At 43.0% G+C, this 15,263-nt stretch overlaps 1 protein-coding gene across 2 annotated transcripts in view; it reads left to right on the top strand.

The window, feature by feature from the left end:
• Positions 1–14,597, top strand: part of LOC116991577 (lamin-L(III)-like) — a 31,181-nt gene extending 16,584 nt beyond the window's left edge. For both annotated transcript variants that reach the window (XM_033050289.1, XM_033050288.1), the window contains 5 exons: positions 1,029–1,242; positions 4,597–4,704; positions 5,767–5,883; positions 7,816–7,929; positions 14,267–14,597. In XM_033050289.1, coding sequence (XP_032906180.1) covers positions 1,029–1,242; positions 4,597–4,704; positions 5,767–5,883; positions 7,816–7,929; positions 14,267–14,308 — 595 coding nt within the window. In that variant the 3' untranslated portion in view covers positions 14,309–14,597. The remainder of the gene's footprint in view (positions 1–1,028; positions 1,243–4,596; positions 4,705–5,766; positions 5,884–7,815; positions 7,930–14,266) is intronic.
• Positions 14,598–15,263: the final 666 nt, after the last annotated feature.

Below are 15,263 nucleotides of genomic sequence, written 5' to 3'. Positions count from 1 at the left end.
TGGAGTAACTCAGCGGGTGCAGCAGCATCTATGGAGCTAAGGAAATAGGCAACGTTTCGGGCCGAAACCCTTCCGGGTTTCAGCCCGAAACGTTGCCTATTTCCAGAAGGGTTTCGGCCCGAAACGTTGCCTATTTCCTTAGCTCCACAGATTCTGCTGCACCATAACTCAGCGGGACAGGGAGCATCTGTGGGGAACATGGATAGGTGACGTTTCACAGAGTGCTGGAGTAACTCAGCGGGTCAGGCAGCATCTGTGGAGAACATGGATAGGTGACGTTCCAGGTCAGGACACGTCTACTGACTAAATGCAGTGAAGGAGTGGGGGGAAGAGAGATTGAAGAGTTATGTATGTTATGCTTTATTTGACTGCAACAAAGTTTTGCCACTTGATAATCTATCTTCACTTGAATAAATTTAATGGTCACTACTTTTCTGCATTGTCATGCCCCTCCTCTCTCCCAGCTTTCTTAGTCCCCCCCCCCACCCCACCCACAATCAGTCCCGACCCGAAACGTCACCTATCCATGTTCTCCACAGATGCTGCCTGACCCGCTGAATTACTCCAGCACTTTGAACCTTTGTTGTAAAGCAACATCTGCTGTTCCTCGTTTCCACTTTCTGCATTACATGCTGTCCCATCTTTGGTTCTTTCAGAGTTTTCGTTTGTAGGGCCTGGTTCCGCGCTGTATCTCTAAAACTAAAGACTAAAACATTTATTTTTTGTGGTCAATATATAAAATTGATCTCAAGTCGGTGCTGAGGGTGAGTTGAGGATGATTATGAATAATTTTAAAGCAAAGAAGAAAAGGTTTGGAAAGTATTAAACCATATATGGTGGCCCAAACCAACACATGAGATGCTATGTGGTGTGATCTAGCATGGATAAACAGCCTTTGGTGTCTATCTTCAGTGTAAACCAGCATCTGCAGTTCCTTCCTACACGGCTCAATATGAGTGCGGAATTGTTCTGCTTGCATGCAGCATGAAAGATGCATGACGTGTATCTGCTTCTTTCCTACATGACAGGCTTGACTTGACTCCACGCTCCCTGGTCCAGAGCGTGGTAGCTTTACCGAGCCACGTCTCCACCCCGTGTGGGAAGAAAAGAAAGTTGTTTGAAACGGAGATTGCTGCCTATAATTATGAAAAAAGGGAACACACGCATTCGAAAGCAAAGGTTATTTTAGATGAAATTGACAATGAAGGAAAATTTGTCAAATTAAGGAATATTTCCAATAAGGTAAAGGTCTTTCATTGCTCCCGCAAACTACATCTGTGCCCCATAACATCACCCTTCTCTGTACTAGAGACTCATCCTTGTAGTTCATGACTTTGTAGCTCTGTAGCGCCAGAGACCCGGGTTCGATCCTGACTGTGGGTGCTGTCTGTACAGAGTTTGTACGGGCTTTTTACCGTGTGGGTTTTCTCTGGAAATCTTTGGGATTTCCCACACTCCAAAGACGTACAGATTTGCTGATTAAGTGGCTTGGTATAAATGTAAAATTGTGTGCGTAGGGTAATGTTAATGTGCGGGGATCGCTGGTCAGTGCGTACACAATGGGCCGAAGGGCCTGTTTCCGTGCTGTATCTCTAAACTAAACTAAAAAGTTTGCTTCTGATTGAATTGATAGATTGATTGAAGGATTGATTTATTGAAAGATACAGCCTAGAAACAGGCCGATTGACCCATGAGTCCATGCCAACCGCCAATCATCCATTAACACATCCATTCTATGTTATCCCACTCTTACATCCACTCCCTAAGCACTAGGGCCAATTAACCTCCAAACCTGCATGTCTTTGAGTTCTGGGAGGAATCCAGAGAAAACCCACGCAGGTCACAGGGAGAACGTGCAAACTCTGCACAGACAGCACCCGAGATCAGGATCGATAACCGGGGTCTCTGGCGCTGTGAGTCAGCAACTATAGCGGTGAAGAAATAAATCATTTTAATGTTGACCATCGAATGTAATATTTATAACTATCTATTTCTATAATTTAATTTGTCTCAGACCTGTTGAAATTCTTATTTTTGTCTTTGCTATCTCTTGGAGTTTAAATTTATTTTATTGTTATGTGTACTGAGGTGGATTGAAAAGCTTTTGTTGCCTGCTCAGTGGAAAGATTATACATGATTACAATCAAACCATCCACAATGTATAGATACAGTATGGAATAACGTTGAGTGCCAGATAAAATCCAGAAGAGTCCGACCAAAGATTGTCAGTCCAAAGGTCTCCAATGAGGTAGATAGTAGTTCTAGTTGTTGGTCGGATGGGCTTAGTTCCTTAGTGCACCTGCTGATTTTTTTTTCTGACCATGTTCTAAAATGCATCAATATAGGCTGGAAAGCTAATGTGTAAATGCAGGGAGTAGAGATATGGATCATGTACTGACACATCAGACCTGTGTAACTTGGTGTACGGCACAAACATTGTGGGCTGAAGGTCCCGTTGCTGTGCCTTGCTGTTCCATGTTGTGTGTATGTTGAATGAGACCTGTTCTCCTGCCACCCCTATGCTCATTGACGAGGTCCATAACTAATACCATCTGAAACGTGGCCCATTTATAAAGCAACTAATGGTGATTAATGTTCTGCCAAATGCACAATTTGTAGGGTGGATTTCAGGAATACGGAATGTACTTGAGTGATGAGTTGGCCAATTTTTCTTTAAATTCTTGCTCATTACTTAATTCTTGGCCGTGCATGATGTCTCGGTCTATAATGGAATAGAAATCATTCTTTAAGCATGGCCAGATCAAGCACTTGTGTCATCTTACAAAGAGCAAAAATCAGCACAAATGCAAATGTGTTTATTGTTCAATCTCCAAAGTAGGTCCATTTAGTCCACGGCAACCCTGCTTTCTGTCCCGTGTGTACATTGCCGATCTTTGTTGAAGATTAGTGCTGTTTTGCACAAACACTGTATGGTACTTGCTCCTCATTGCCATGCAGAGACCTGCACTTGATGTACATATGGAACCAAAATACGTCTAAACCAGACGTCTAAAACTAAAACACCGGCGATCTTCAGCTGGTCAGACAGCGTTTCTCTGTAGAGGGAAAGAGGGTTATTGTTTTAGGCTTTGTTCTGATGTCTGATCTGATGATTATTTCCAGCATTTTCTGTTTTTATTGGGGCATGCTTGTGTTTGGCGGTGAAGTAAGGTTAGGATTGGGTTTTCCTTGAGTATAGACACAAAAAGCTGGAGTAACTCAGCGGGTCAGACAGCATCTCTGGAGAAAAGGAATGAGCGATGTTTTGGATTGAGACCCTTCTTCAGACTTTATCGATGGTATATTGTAGGATAGAGAGTTGTAACAAACATTGCTTCCTTCCCTTAATGACCTTCTCATCTACGACCAAATTAAATCTTTGAGATGGACATTGCTCACAAACCAGACAGTAGGAACATTTTCGGGATGAGAATGTCTGAAGAAGGGTCTCAACCTGAAACGTCACATATTCCTTTTCTCCAGAGATGCTGTCTGACCCGCTGAGTTACTCCAGCTCTTTGTGTCTACCTTCAGTGTAAACCAGCATCTGCAGTTCCTTCCCACACATTGGCTTTTCCTTGTTCGTTTGCCCCCTTGTATCTCATTCATTCTCAGTGTTAAAGTAAGGTAAGTCAACTTGGATTGGGTGTGGCTATTGTGGCCTGAGTTTGGATGCTAGCTGAGTTTGGACAGTCACCCTGTTTCTGCAAGGACTTCCATGGAGCTCCAGTTTCCTCTCATATCTCAAAGACAGGCTGGTTGTTAGGTGGATAACCTGGATAACTGACTGCTGTAAATTATCCCTCGTGTTAGTAAGTGACAGGACAATCAGACTGGAGTTGATGGGCTCGTGACACTGAACAGTTCAAAGGAAATGAAAGAGGAAGTGGAGGGGGAGAGATGGGGATGATGGTCCACCAAGGCCTACTGGACTTTCCAGTTACCTTGGGTTTTAACTCCCCTTCCCATTCCCAACTTGACCTTTCTGTCCTGGGCCTCCTCCTTTGCCAGAAAGAGGACACACATAAATTGGAAGAATAGCATCTGTTGTCAACACAAATTTGTCCTGGACCCTTCTTTAGATGCGACTTCAGTCTGAAGAAAGGTCCCAACCCCAAATGTCACCTATCCACGTTCTCCAGAGATGCTGCCTGACCCGCTGAGTTACTCCAGCACTCTGTGAAACGTCACCTATCCATGTTCTCCACAGATGCTGCCTGACCCACTGTCTAGTTTAGTTTAGAGATACAGTGGGGAAATAGGCCCTTCAACCCATGAAATTGGCTCTGAATAGCGATCCCTGTACACTAGCACTATCCTACACACACTCGGGACAATTTACACTTTTACCGAAGCCATTTAACCTACAAACCTGTACGTCTTTGGAGTGTGGGAGGAAACCGGAGCACCCGGAGAAAACGCAGCCACAGATAGAACATGCAAACTCCGTACAGACAGCACCCGTAGACGGGATCGAACCCAGGCCAGTGGCGCTGTGAGGCAGCAACTCTACCGCTGCGCCACCACGCCGATCTATTTGATAAAATGTGTTACTTTTTAAATACTTGACAAATAATTTGCTTCTTATATTTGTAGGATCAACCATTAAAAGGGTGGATGATAAGGAGAACATTTGAAGATTTGACACAGATTGTGTACAGATTCCCTGCACATTTTACCCTTAAAGCCAAACAAACTGTGACTGTAAGTACGCACCTGGAAATTGAGTAATTTAGAAATTTAGAAATTGAGTAATTTCATAAGGTCATAAGTGATAGGAACTGAATTAGGCCATTCAGCCCATCAAGTCTACTCTGCCATTCAATCACAGCTGATCTATCTCCCCTCCTAACCCCATTCTCCTGCCTTCTCCCCACCTGTACTAATCTAATCAATTTGTGCTGATCAATTTGTGCATGATCCAATGATCGACAAGCAACTTACAAACTTACTACAACAGGAAGTTATAAAACCTTTACTCCCAAACACCACCTTTTGTGTTTAAATCCTTTTAGCGTTCGGCCATATCTTCCATCACTTATCCATTAGCCATCACTCCCTCCCCTTCACTTCCACCACATCCCTGTGTAAAGATAAATAACTATGGCCATGAATGCAATCATAGTTTGTACATGTCCTCCCATCAACCCCACGGAGTTGCCTTGAATGCGGCCTGGGTGTAATATTGGAAAAGCTGCCAGCTGAACAACTAATAGGACACAGAGTGCTGGAGTAACTCAGCGGGTCAGGCAGCATCTGTGGAGAACATGGATAGGTAACGTTTCACAGAGTGCTGGAGTAACTCAGCGGGTCAGGCAGCATCTGTGGAGAACATGGATAGGTGACGTTTGGGGTTGGGACATTTCTTCAGACTGAAGTCGCATCTGAAGAAGGGTCCCGACCTGAAATGTTACCCATCGATATTCTCCAGAGAAGCTGCCTGACCCGCTGAGTTACTCCAGCATATTGTGCATATATATATATATATATATATATATATATATATATTTTATATTATATCACTTGCCAGGCTTTGTCCTGTCTCCACCTCTTTTCCAGTTTTCTTCCCTTTACTATAATCAGTCTGAAGTAGGATCCTGACCCAAAACATCACCAATCCATTCCTATCCCAGTTGCTGAGTTCCTCCAGCACTCTGTGTTTTACTCAAGATTCCAGCATCTGCAGTTCCTTGCGGCCCATTGCAATATATTTTGTGTGCCAAGTCTTGATGAAACATCATTGAATGTAACTATGATCTTGTCCAGATCTGGGCTGCAAATCACGATGGTGCCTCGAGCTCTTCAGTAGACTTGGTGTGTAAGGAACAGAGATCGTGGGGAACTGGAGATGTGAGACTAGTCCTTCTCAACGCCACTGGAGTGGTGAGTCCACAAACTGTCCCACTGCATGTTGATGTAAATGCCAGAAATATCAATGTGTGCACTGTAACTAAACAGTAACTCAGTTCACATCTACCATATTGTCACGTGTACCGAGGTACAGTGAAAAGCTTTTGTTGCGTACTATCCAGTCAGCGGAAAGACAAAATACATGATTACAATCAACCCATTTACAATGTATAGATACATGATAGGGGAAGGTAAGGCCAGCAATGTCTGATCAAGGATTGTCCAAGGGTCCAATAAGGTAGATAGTAGTCCATCTTAAGTACTGAAAGTTGCGCTGTCCCATTTTAAAGCCCACTTTGTCAATCACTAAATTTAGTGTGGCATAACACTCACTTAGTGTCCCAACAGACTTATCATTTTTGTTGGCATTTTAATGGGGGTCATTAAATGTTTGACAGACTCCTTTACAAATGTAATTGCTGTAGTGAAGTGCATGAAGGCTTTGTTGAGGACATATCAATGCAGTTGTCCTGAGTCAATTCTTTAACAAATGTTCTGCTTGGTTCCTGTTTTTTTTTTTGCCTGGTGGTGAGATTGTGACGGACTCAGTGTAACTTTGAGGTAGTTGTTCCACGAGGCATTGATCATACTGGAGAAATCTAGTCAAAAGTTTCATGTGAAAAAGCTACTTTTAATCAGCACGCTATCTCACAGCTTGTTAAAAGGAGAAGCCCGAGATATCATCAGGCATTTATTTTGGTGTGGGATGTGGGAAGGAGATATCTTTTACCAAGTATGAACAAGAAGTTGTCTGGAATTCTCTGCCTCAGAGGGTGGTGGAGGCTGGTTCTCTGGATGCTTTCAAAGAGAAAGCTAGATAGGGCTCTTAAAAATCAGGGGCTATGGGGAGAAGGCAGGAACGGGGCACTGATTGGGGATGATCAGCCACGATCACATTGAATGGCGGTGCTGGCTCGAGGGGCCGAATGGCCTACTCCTGCACCTCTTGTCTCTTGTCTCTTGTCTATAAGTTCTTGCTTTCCAAAATGCTGGAAACTAATGTCTAAAGCAGCTGGAACTGCAGAAGGTACAGTTTACATCATGTTACTATTTTCTAAAAATTGCAATAATTGATTGACTTTTAGTTTAAAATAAGCCCTGGTAAATTCGACCTGACTTAGTTGGATATTCAAAGCAATGATACCTCGTTTGAAGAGATGGATGAGTTTTTACTTTCTGTAGAACAGAGGAAGGCTATTAATTTGAATCTTGAATCCTGCAAGATTTTCTGGTTGGTTTTTGTGTACCATTTTTGGTTTCCACATTTTACACATGACATGCACAATTTTTTTCCATATATTTATGAATTGGTTAACCATACTGAAGCACATGACAGCAACACTGTCAAATACAATTCAGCTTGTATCAAGTAGACTATTAGGTCAACTGACCAGAGAGGTTGCTCAAGAAAGTAAGTTTTGATACAAAATCATTTTGCTGGGGCCAAGTTTAATGTTTATTGGATAACTTGTACAAGAAGCCTGTTTTATTTACTACGGTCATTAAGTCATGGAAAAAAATATTTGTAAAGGTTGCGAATTTCTACAAAGAGAAACAAATGTTTGAGAAGTTATGCAATTCCTAATATGTAATTCCTTTGCATAATTTGATGTCTGAGAATAAATATTGTGGTGTATGAATGAATTGCTTAAGGCCAGAGTTAAATTTTTAAAACTAAAATTACGTTATAAATCTGCCGTGACAGGCAGCTATCGATGGAAATAAGCCTCCCGTCCACCTATGAATATGAAACAGAGGAATTCCTGTAGAATAATTTAACAAAATGGTGAAATTCAGCATAATAACATATTGAGGGAGCCCCATCAGTCTTGTCATGGTTGTGATGATTACAAGGGTTTTGGCCGAGGATCCCTTTTGCAACTAACGCTGATGTTGATTCTACAGGAGATGTCTACTTGGACTGCCGTGCAACTGCCTGGAACATTGGAAGGGAAATCTAGGGAAGAGGGGTCTGATGGTTCTGTTGAGGGCACAAGTGGACTTGAATATAGTGCAACGGTATGAATGTTCAAAACCTCATCACATGTTGGAAAAAATACAAGCCTAAAGCGCCCTGAGAATATATTTCTATGCAAAACAAATGGAATAACGCTTCGAATGCGTGTGCAAAATAGATTAGATATATCAACCACCATTTTAGTGTCTAATGCAATGGAAACAAGCAATTGATCCAAACAGTATTTCTATTTGGGAGTAAAACTGAGCAATAAATAGACTTGGCATCACAAGGTGTTTGTGTCATTTGCAGAGTTAGTCTTCAAGTCAACTTCCCAGGGCAAAGGACTGCATTGTGGGGGGGGGGGGGGGGGGGGGGGGGGGTGACCAGCGGCTGCGATAGATGCAGAGGTTTACTAGATTGGTGCCAAGAAGAGGAATTTCAACGGGAGAGACTGGAAACAGCTGTTCAAAATCATGAAGTGTTTTAATAATGCAAAGTGTCCATCCCGACTACAGGTGCTGTCTGTACGGAGTTTGTACGTTCTCCCCGTGAACTGCATGGGTTTTCTCCGGGTGCTCCGGTTTCCCTGGCTTCTGTAAATTGTCACTAGTGTGTAGAATGGATAGATAGTAGCAGCTTCCAGAATAAAATAAAGAAATATAGGAAGATTGGATCAATGTGCAGGGGGAAAGGTGGATTCTCAGATACCACTTGTGATCACCATCTCGTCTTGGACTTCACATGGAGCGCGGGACCGATGTCACACCACCTGTCTCCCAACCCTGACCTAAGGGCAAACTCAGCAAGCAGCTCAATAAAGGACAAAGTGCTGGAGTAACTCAGTGGGTCATGCAGCATCTGTGGAGAACGTGGATAGGTGACGTTTCACAGGGTGCTGGAGTTACTCAGCGGGACAGGCAGCATCTGTGGAGAACGTGGATAGGTGACGTTTCACAGGGTGCTGGAGTTACTCAGCGGGACAGGCAGCATCTGTGGAGAACGTGGATAGGTGACGTTTCACAGGGTGCTGGAGTAACTCAGTGGGACAGGCAGCATCTGTGGAGAACGTGGATAGGTGACGTTTCACAGAGTGCTGGAGTAACTCAGCGGGTCGGGCTGCATCTGTGGAGAACGTGGATAGATGATGTTTTGTGTCGAGACCCTTCTTCAAACTCCTTCAGTTACTCCAGCGTTTTGCTGCCTGACCCACTGAGTTACTCCAGCATTTTGCATCTCTCCTTGGTAAACCGGCATCTGCAGTTCCTTGTTTCCGCAAGAGTGCTTCCACCCAGTGCTGTAAGCCGCCCAAGTTGAATCTGAAATTCTTGAAAGGTTGAGAGTTTTTTGCAGCAGCAGCAGCAACAGATCCATGACAGGGGGGGGGGATGGGGGGACGGGGTGAAAGTCTGCTTTCATTCCATGGATTTCTTGTTGCTACTCAAGCTTGACTACTTGGCTTGGAAGTCACACTCTCACCTTTGATCGAGAAGGTAGGTGAGGTGTGAACAACTGCAGCGGTGATTAAACAAGGAAGCTGATCTGGTGTATGAGCACATTGTACATTATTTCTGGCAAGCCTGCCGGGGCTGCAATCACTGGTGGAAATAATACAAATGGTGGAGAGAAGACATGGTTCCATAATGAGTAACACTAACTAGTAACAAATGATGGATTTGCGCTGCCTGATGTCCTGTTCACCAGTTGTATAAACATCCTATTCAATAGATTCTGCCACATTTTCATGTTTAGACTATGATTTAGGTGAAGGAGTTTATTCAGAAATCTGATTTCATTTTGTAATAGTTTATATAACATGGCCCATTTCTTCTCCTGTCTGAGGACAACAGTGGTTTTTTATTTGATTTGTCTCCCTTTCAGTTTTATTTCTGATGATCTTGGCAGAGAGCAAGCTGCCATTCTGGACTCCAGCTGTATTCATCTCCTGCATGTTTGCTGGCTGTTCATGCACCTAGACTCCAGCAAGTCTCTGTTGTGTCTTCCCAATGATCAAAGTGGCTTGTAGCACAGACTTCCAGACTCCAGAACCTAGTGTACATGTGAATGACACAGGTTGACTGCCGTTTATATCATGTTTGAGATGTCCTTTTCACACCTTCCCCTTCCATATCTCTAGACTCCCTCTCCCCTGACTCTCAGTCTGAAGAAGGGTCTCGACATGAAACGTCACCCAATCCTTCTCTCCAGAGATGTTGTCTGGCCCACAGAGTTACTCCAGCTTTTTGTATCTATCTTCGGTTTAGACCAACATCAGCTGTTCCTTCCTACATATGTTGTCTGACCCACTGAGTTACTCCAGCATTTTGTGTCTTCGCCGTAAACCAGCATCTTTTGGGACGACAGATGGCACAATGGGCTAAGTGTTCGGCTGGCAACCGGAAGGTAGCCGGTTCGAATCCCGCTTGGAGTGCATACTGTCGTTGTGTCCTTGGGCAAGACACTTCACCCACCTTTGCCTGTGTGTGAATGTGTGTGAGTGATTGGTGGTGGTCGGAGGGGCCGTAGGCGCAGATTGGCAGCCACGCTTCCGTCAGTCTGCCCCAGGGCAGCTGTGGCTACAGAAGTAGCTTACCACCACCGAGTGTGACTGAGGAGTGAATGAATAATGCGATGTAAAGCGCCTTGAGTATTAGAAAGGCGCTATATAAATCCCATCCATTATTATTATTATCATTATCTGCAGTTCCTTCCTACACATGGAGAAAGGCTTTATTGTCTTTGATCTTAGTACATTCACTGTGATTAGCCATGATCACATTGAATGGCGGTGCTGGCTCGCAGGGCCGAATTGGCCAACTCCTGCACCTATTGTCTATTGTCCATTGTCGTTCCTTCCAGGATCTCTAAACTCATCCTCTCTCCTCTTCATTCCACCCACATGTCTAGCCCATCCTTGTTGTCATTCAAGGCTTGTATTGATGTTCTGCCCTCTCTGTGGGCCTGCCTGGGTTCAGGTCAGCCGGAGGTCCAGTCTCTTTAGTTGAGATGTTCAAGATCTGGCCCAGGCTTGCAAAAATATATAGTCGCTGTTTAAAATGATGTGGGAGATTTTCCCGGTCTCCTTGCCAACATTCCACAGGAGTGAACATTCCTAAAATTGTCACCTGGACATTTCTCATTGGCGTTTGCGAAACCTTGGCTTCAGCAATCGCCTGCATTACCACATTTCAAATGTATTTCCTTGGTCTTGGAGCGCTTGTGAAATCCTGAATATTTGAAAGCCACAACTTAAATGGAAACTAAAACGTCAATAAGCCGCCTGTTCTTTGCACTGTTCTGCATTGTGGGCACTTTTACAACTCATCATCTGTGTGGTTTTGGTTAAAAACAAATTTCCCATGAGTAGAATTGTTCTGGCGGAGGAGGAGGAGGCCATTCAGCCCATCGAGTCCATGGCAGCTCCTCATAGTGCGGTCTTACTTGGAAGATTGCAACCTTCACGTGGTCCGCCCTGTTTCGACTAATGCAATCAACTCGGCGTGCACAAACGGAAGATCAAATAGAACAAGTTGTCCTACAACTTTAGGCTATGCACGCCACGTGAAAGAAGAAGACTGTCCCCTCCAACTCTGCCAGAGATTCTCATTCCCAAGCCCATCTGGTTCATTTGTGGGAAAGCACCGATTGATACAAATACCACCACTCCTGGCTAGCGAACAGGTCAACACTGGTCTCTGATGTTAAAAATAACTCTTTAGCTCAGCCAACTAAAGCTTTTTATTCATTGTACCTCGGTACACGTGACAATAAACTACACTGAACTGGCCCTTGAATCATCAATAGGAACATCTTCCCTGCATTCCCACAGTTTAAATAAGTCCAAGTATTTATGGTTAGAATGAAAGACCACCTTTTAATCAGCTTAAATAATCACAATGTTTTGAGATAAGAAGAAGGCCAGCATTTATAAATTTGTTACATTTGTGGTAAATATTATTTCAGTTACTCATCTTTCTTTGTATTAAAGGAATCTTCCACACTGTTCTGAGCCAAATCTGTTATCATCATTTCTTCCACATTGATTCTAATTCTCTGATAAGATCATCCCAGCCAAGATCAACTCTTGCTACAGCACTGCTTATTAATAAAGCTACAAAATCTCTCTTTATTTCTGCCTGTTCTCTCTAAATATTAACTCTCTTTGAGTGAGGCAGCATCTGTGGAGAAGAGGAGTAGGTCGAGACCTGAAACGTCGCCCTGCTCCTTTTCTCCACAGATGCTGCCTCACCCGCTGAGTTTCTCCAGCATTTTTTGTCTACTTTCAATTTTTCCAGCATCTGCAGTTCTTTCTTAAACTTCCGTTGAGTATTCTCTTTGGCAAGGAAATGGGAGCCATGAGGGGAAATACAGGAAGATTAAAATACAGCAATTGGAAGGCGAGAAAAATAGGAAGCAAAATGAATACAAGCAAAGATGTGGCAAGATGCATCTTCTAAACGCTTGGAGCATTCGCAACAAGGATTAACTACTGACATACACAAAGGGCAATAGTTTGACAAAATGACCATAGCAGAAATATGGTTGAGAGTGGGCAAAGCTGGGAGAGGGGGACTCGAAGAAAGGTAGTTTAGATAGAACAGGCAAAAATGAGAAAGGAACATTTGTAGCATTATCAATAAAGGGGGGGGGGGGGGGGACAATGCAGTGGTAAGAAATTATCTTGGCTAGGATGATCTTATCGGCGAATTAGAATCAATTTGGATCTGAAGAAATAGCACATGGCCAAACCACTCAGGAATTACATAAAAACATAGAATATAGGTGCAGGAGTAGGTCATTCGGACCTTCGAACCAGCACCGCCAATCAATGTGATCATGGCTGATCATCCAGAATCAGTACCCTGTTCCTGTTTTCTCCCCATATCCCTTGATTCCGTTAGCCCTAAGAGCTAATTCTAACTCTCTCTTGAAAACATCCAGTGAATTGGCCTCCACTGCCTCCTGTGGCAGAGAATTCCACAGATTCACAACTCTCTGGGTGAAAAAGGTTTTCCTCATCTCAGTCCTAAATGGCCGACCCCTTATTCTTGAACTGTGACCCCCTGGTTCTGGACTCCATTATTCTCAATTATTTGGGGGACATCAAATAACAGTTGTGATATTGGGCATGACAAAGATCAGGTAATTGGAAATCAGTGGGACCATTAATATGGTATTGATGGGGGAAAGATGTGGACTGAACACTTTAAATGAACAACAATGAAAATATGAATGTTGAATATAATATATGAATATTGAAAATAATAAGATGTTTTAAAATCAATATATTGAGGAACAAAGCAGGAAAAAGGCAATAATTCTATTTAACACAATAAGAATGGCAAAATAGAATTTCATTGACCTATATAATTCCATCAGAAACTGGAGTCTTAATCGTAAATACAATAAACCACATGGAGATGAAGGAATAGTTGGTGGTGATTGACAGTGGAAAATGGATTGAACTATTTGACAGTTGGCAGCATCTTAAGAAATAATGCATAAATTGCAAAAACAAACTTCCCAAATGAGTTAAAGATGGTATTAAATGAAAGGAAGAGGTTGATAGAATTGCCTGAAATGTTTGCAATTCTGAGTAATGGGAGCACGTTGGAACTCAGAGAAGAGGGACCGAGAGTTTGATCTTGGTAGAATATGGGAGTTCATTGGACAGACATTGGTGGTGCAGAGGTAGAGTTGCTGCCTCACAACGCCAGAGACCCGGGTTCCATCCTGACTACAGATGCTGTCTGTACGGAGTTTGCAGGTTCTTCCCGTGACTTGTATACTCTGGAGTTTAGAAGGATGAGAGGATATCTTATTGAAACATATAAGATTATTAAGGGTTTGGACACGCTAGAGGCAGGAAACATGTTCCCGATGTTGGGGGAGTCCAGAACCAGGGGCCACAGTTTAAGAATAAGGGGTAAGCCATTTAGAACGGAGATGGGGAAACACTTTTTCACAGAGAGTTGTGAGTCTGTGGAATTCTCTGCCTCCGGTTCTCTGGATACTTTCAAGAGAGAGCTAGATAGGGCTCTTAAAGATAGCGGAGTCAGGGGATATGGGGAGAAGGCAGGAACGGGGTACTGATTGAGAATGATCAGCCATGATCACATTGAATGGCGATGCTGGCTCGAAGGGCCGAATGGCCCACTCCTGCACCTATTGTCTATTGTGACCGCGTGGGTTTTCTCCGGGTGCTCCGGTTTCCTCCCATACTCCAAAGACATGCGGGCTTGTCGGTAAAACAGTAAATTGTCCCTAGTGTGTTCGAATCTTGCTCGTGTGCGGGGTGATGGCACGGACACGGTGGGCCGAAGGGCCTGTTTCTATGCTGTACCTCTAAAACTAAATTAAAGTAAACTATTGAATGACAACGCTCTACTTGGTTTCCAGAGTCATGCTGGGAATGAAGACTCGGGGTGCACCATAATGTGACGTCAGAGAAGAATCCTCCAGCAGATGAACATAATAGTCACAAGTTCACTTTAATGATTATTGACTGACTTGGAATGCTGAAATATTCCTTTCAGCAGAAATGCATTTGAATTTAAAAACTGCTTATTACAAGTGGCACTTTAAGTGAAATAATCATATCATCAGATGGTTTCTGTTGATTCCACGCCCTACAATGGTAAATAGCCACTGTTCTTCACGCACCTTTTGAAAATGCATGGACTCAGTAATTGAAGGTAGACACAAAATGCTGGAGTAACTCAGCGGGACAGGCAGCATCTCTGGAGAGAAGGAATGGGTGACGTTTCGGGTCGAGACCTTCCCCGAAACGTCACACTTTCCTTCTCTCCAGAGATGCTGCCTGTCCTGCTGAGTTACTCCAGAATTTTGTGTCTATCTTCAGTTTAAATCAGCATCTGCAGTTCCTCCTACATGACTCAGTAGTTGAGTTGGCTAGGGTGTGAATAAAAATGAAGGTTTCACATTCTACTTAAAATAAAATCTATTTAATTTATACTTCAATTACTAATTTTGAAGAGGTCTTGTTTATTTATGAAGATAATAGCAGTATGTTTTGGATACCTTGATTTGAAACTTCATAAATCCGATGTTGGTTCAATTACATTGAAGACTTGGAATGGAATCAACTCCACCAATCTAAATTATTTCTGCTTAATATAAACTGTCAATCTTTTCATTTCGAAAACGAGAGAAATTGATCTCTCCGAATAACCCCGCGTCAGTGTGATGTCCTCTGTAACGAGCTCACTGCCCCATGGAATTTTGTTGAAACACTGCAGTTTTCTTTACTTAATTCATTTAGGCATCTGTGTAAATAAATATGATATATGTGTATTAAAATGTTAATTGCTTTGGCAGAAACATGATAAACTCTGGAGAAATTATGCAGAAACTCTCAACATTTAATAGAAGTGAC

Source organism: Amblyraja radiata, chromosome 34 (genome assembly GCF_010909765.2).
Source record: "Amblyraja radiata isolate CabotCenter1 chromosome 34, sAmbRad1.1.pri, whole genome shotgun sequence".
Lineage (NCBI taxonomy): Eukaryota > Metazoa > Chordata > Chondrichthyes > Rajiformes > Rajidae > Amblyraja > Amblyraja radiata.
Note: the sequence above shows the minus strand (reverse complement) of the source record. Positions and strands in the feature narration are given on the sequence as shown.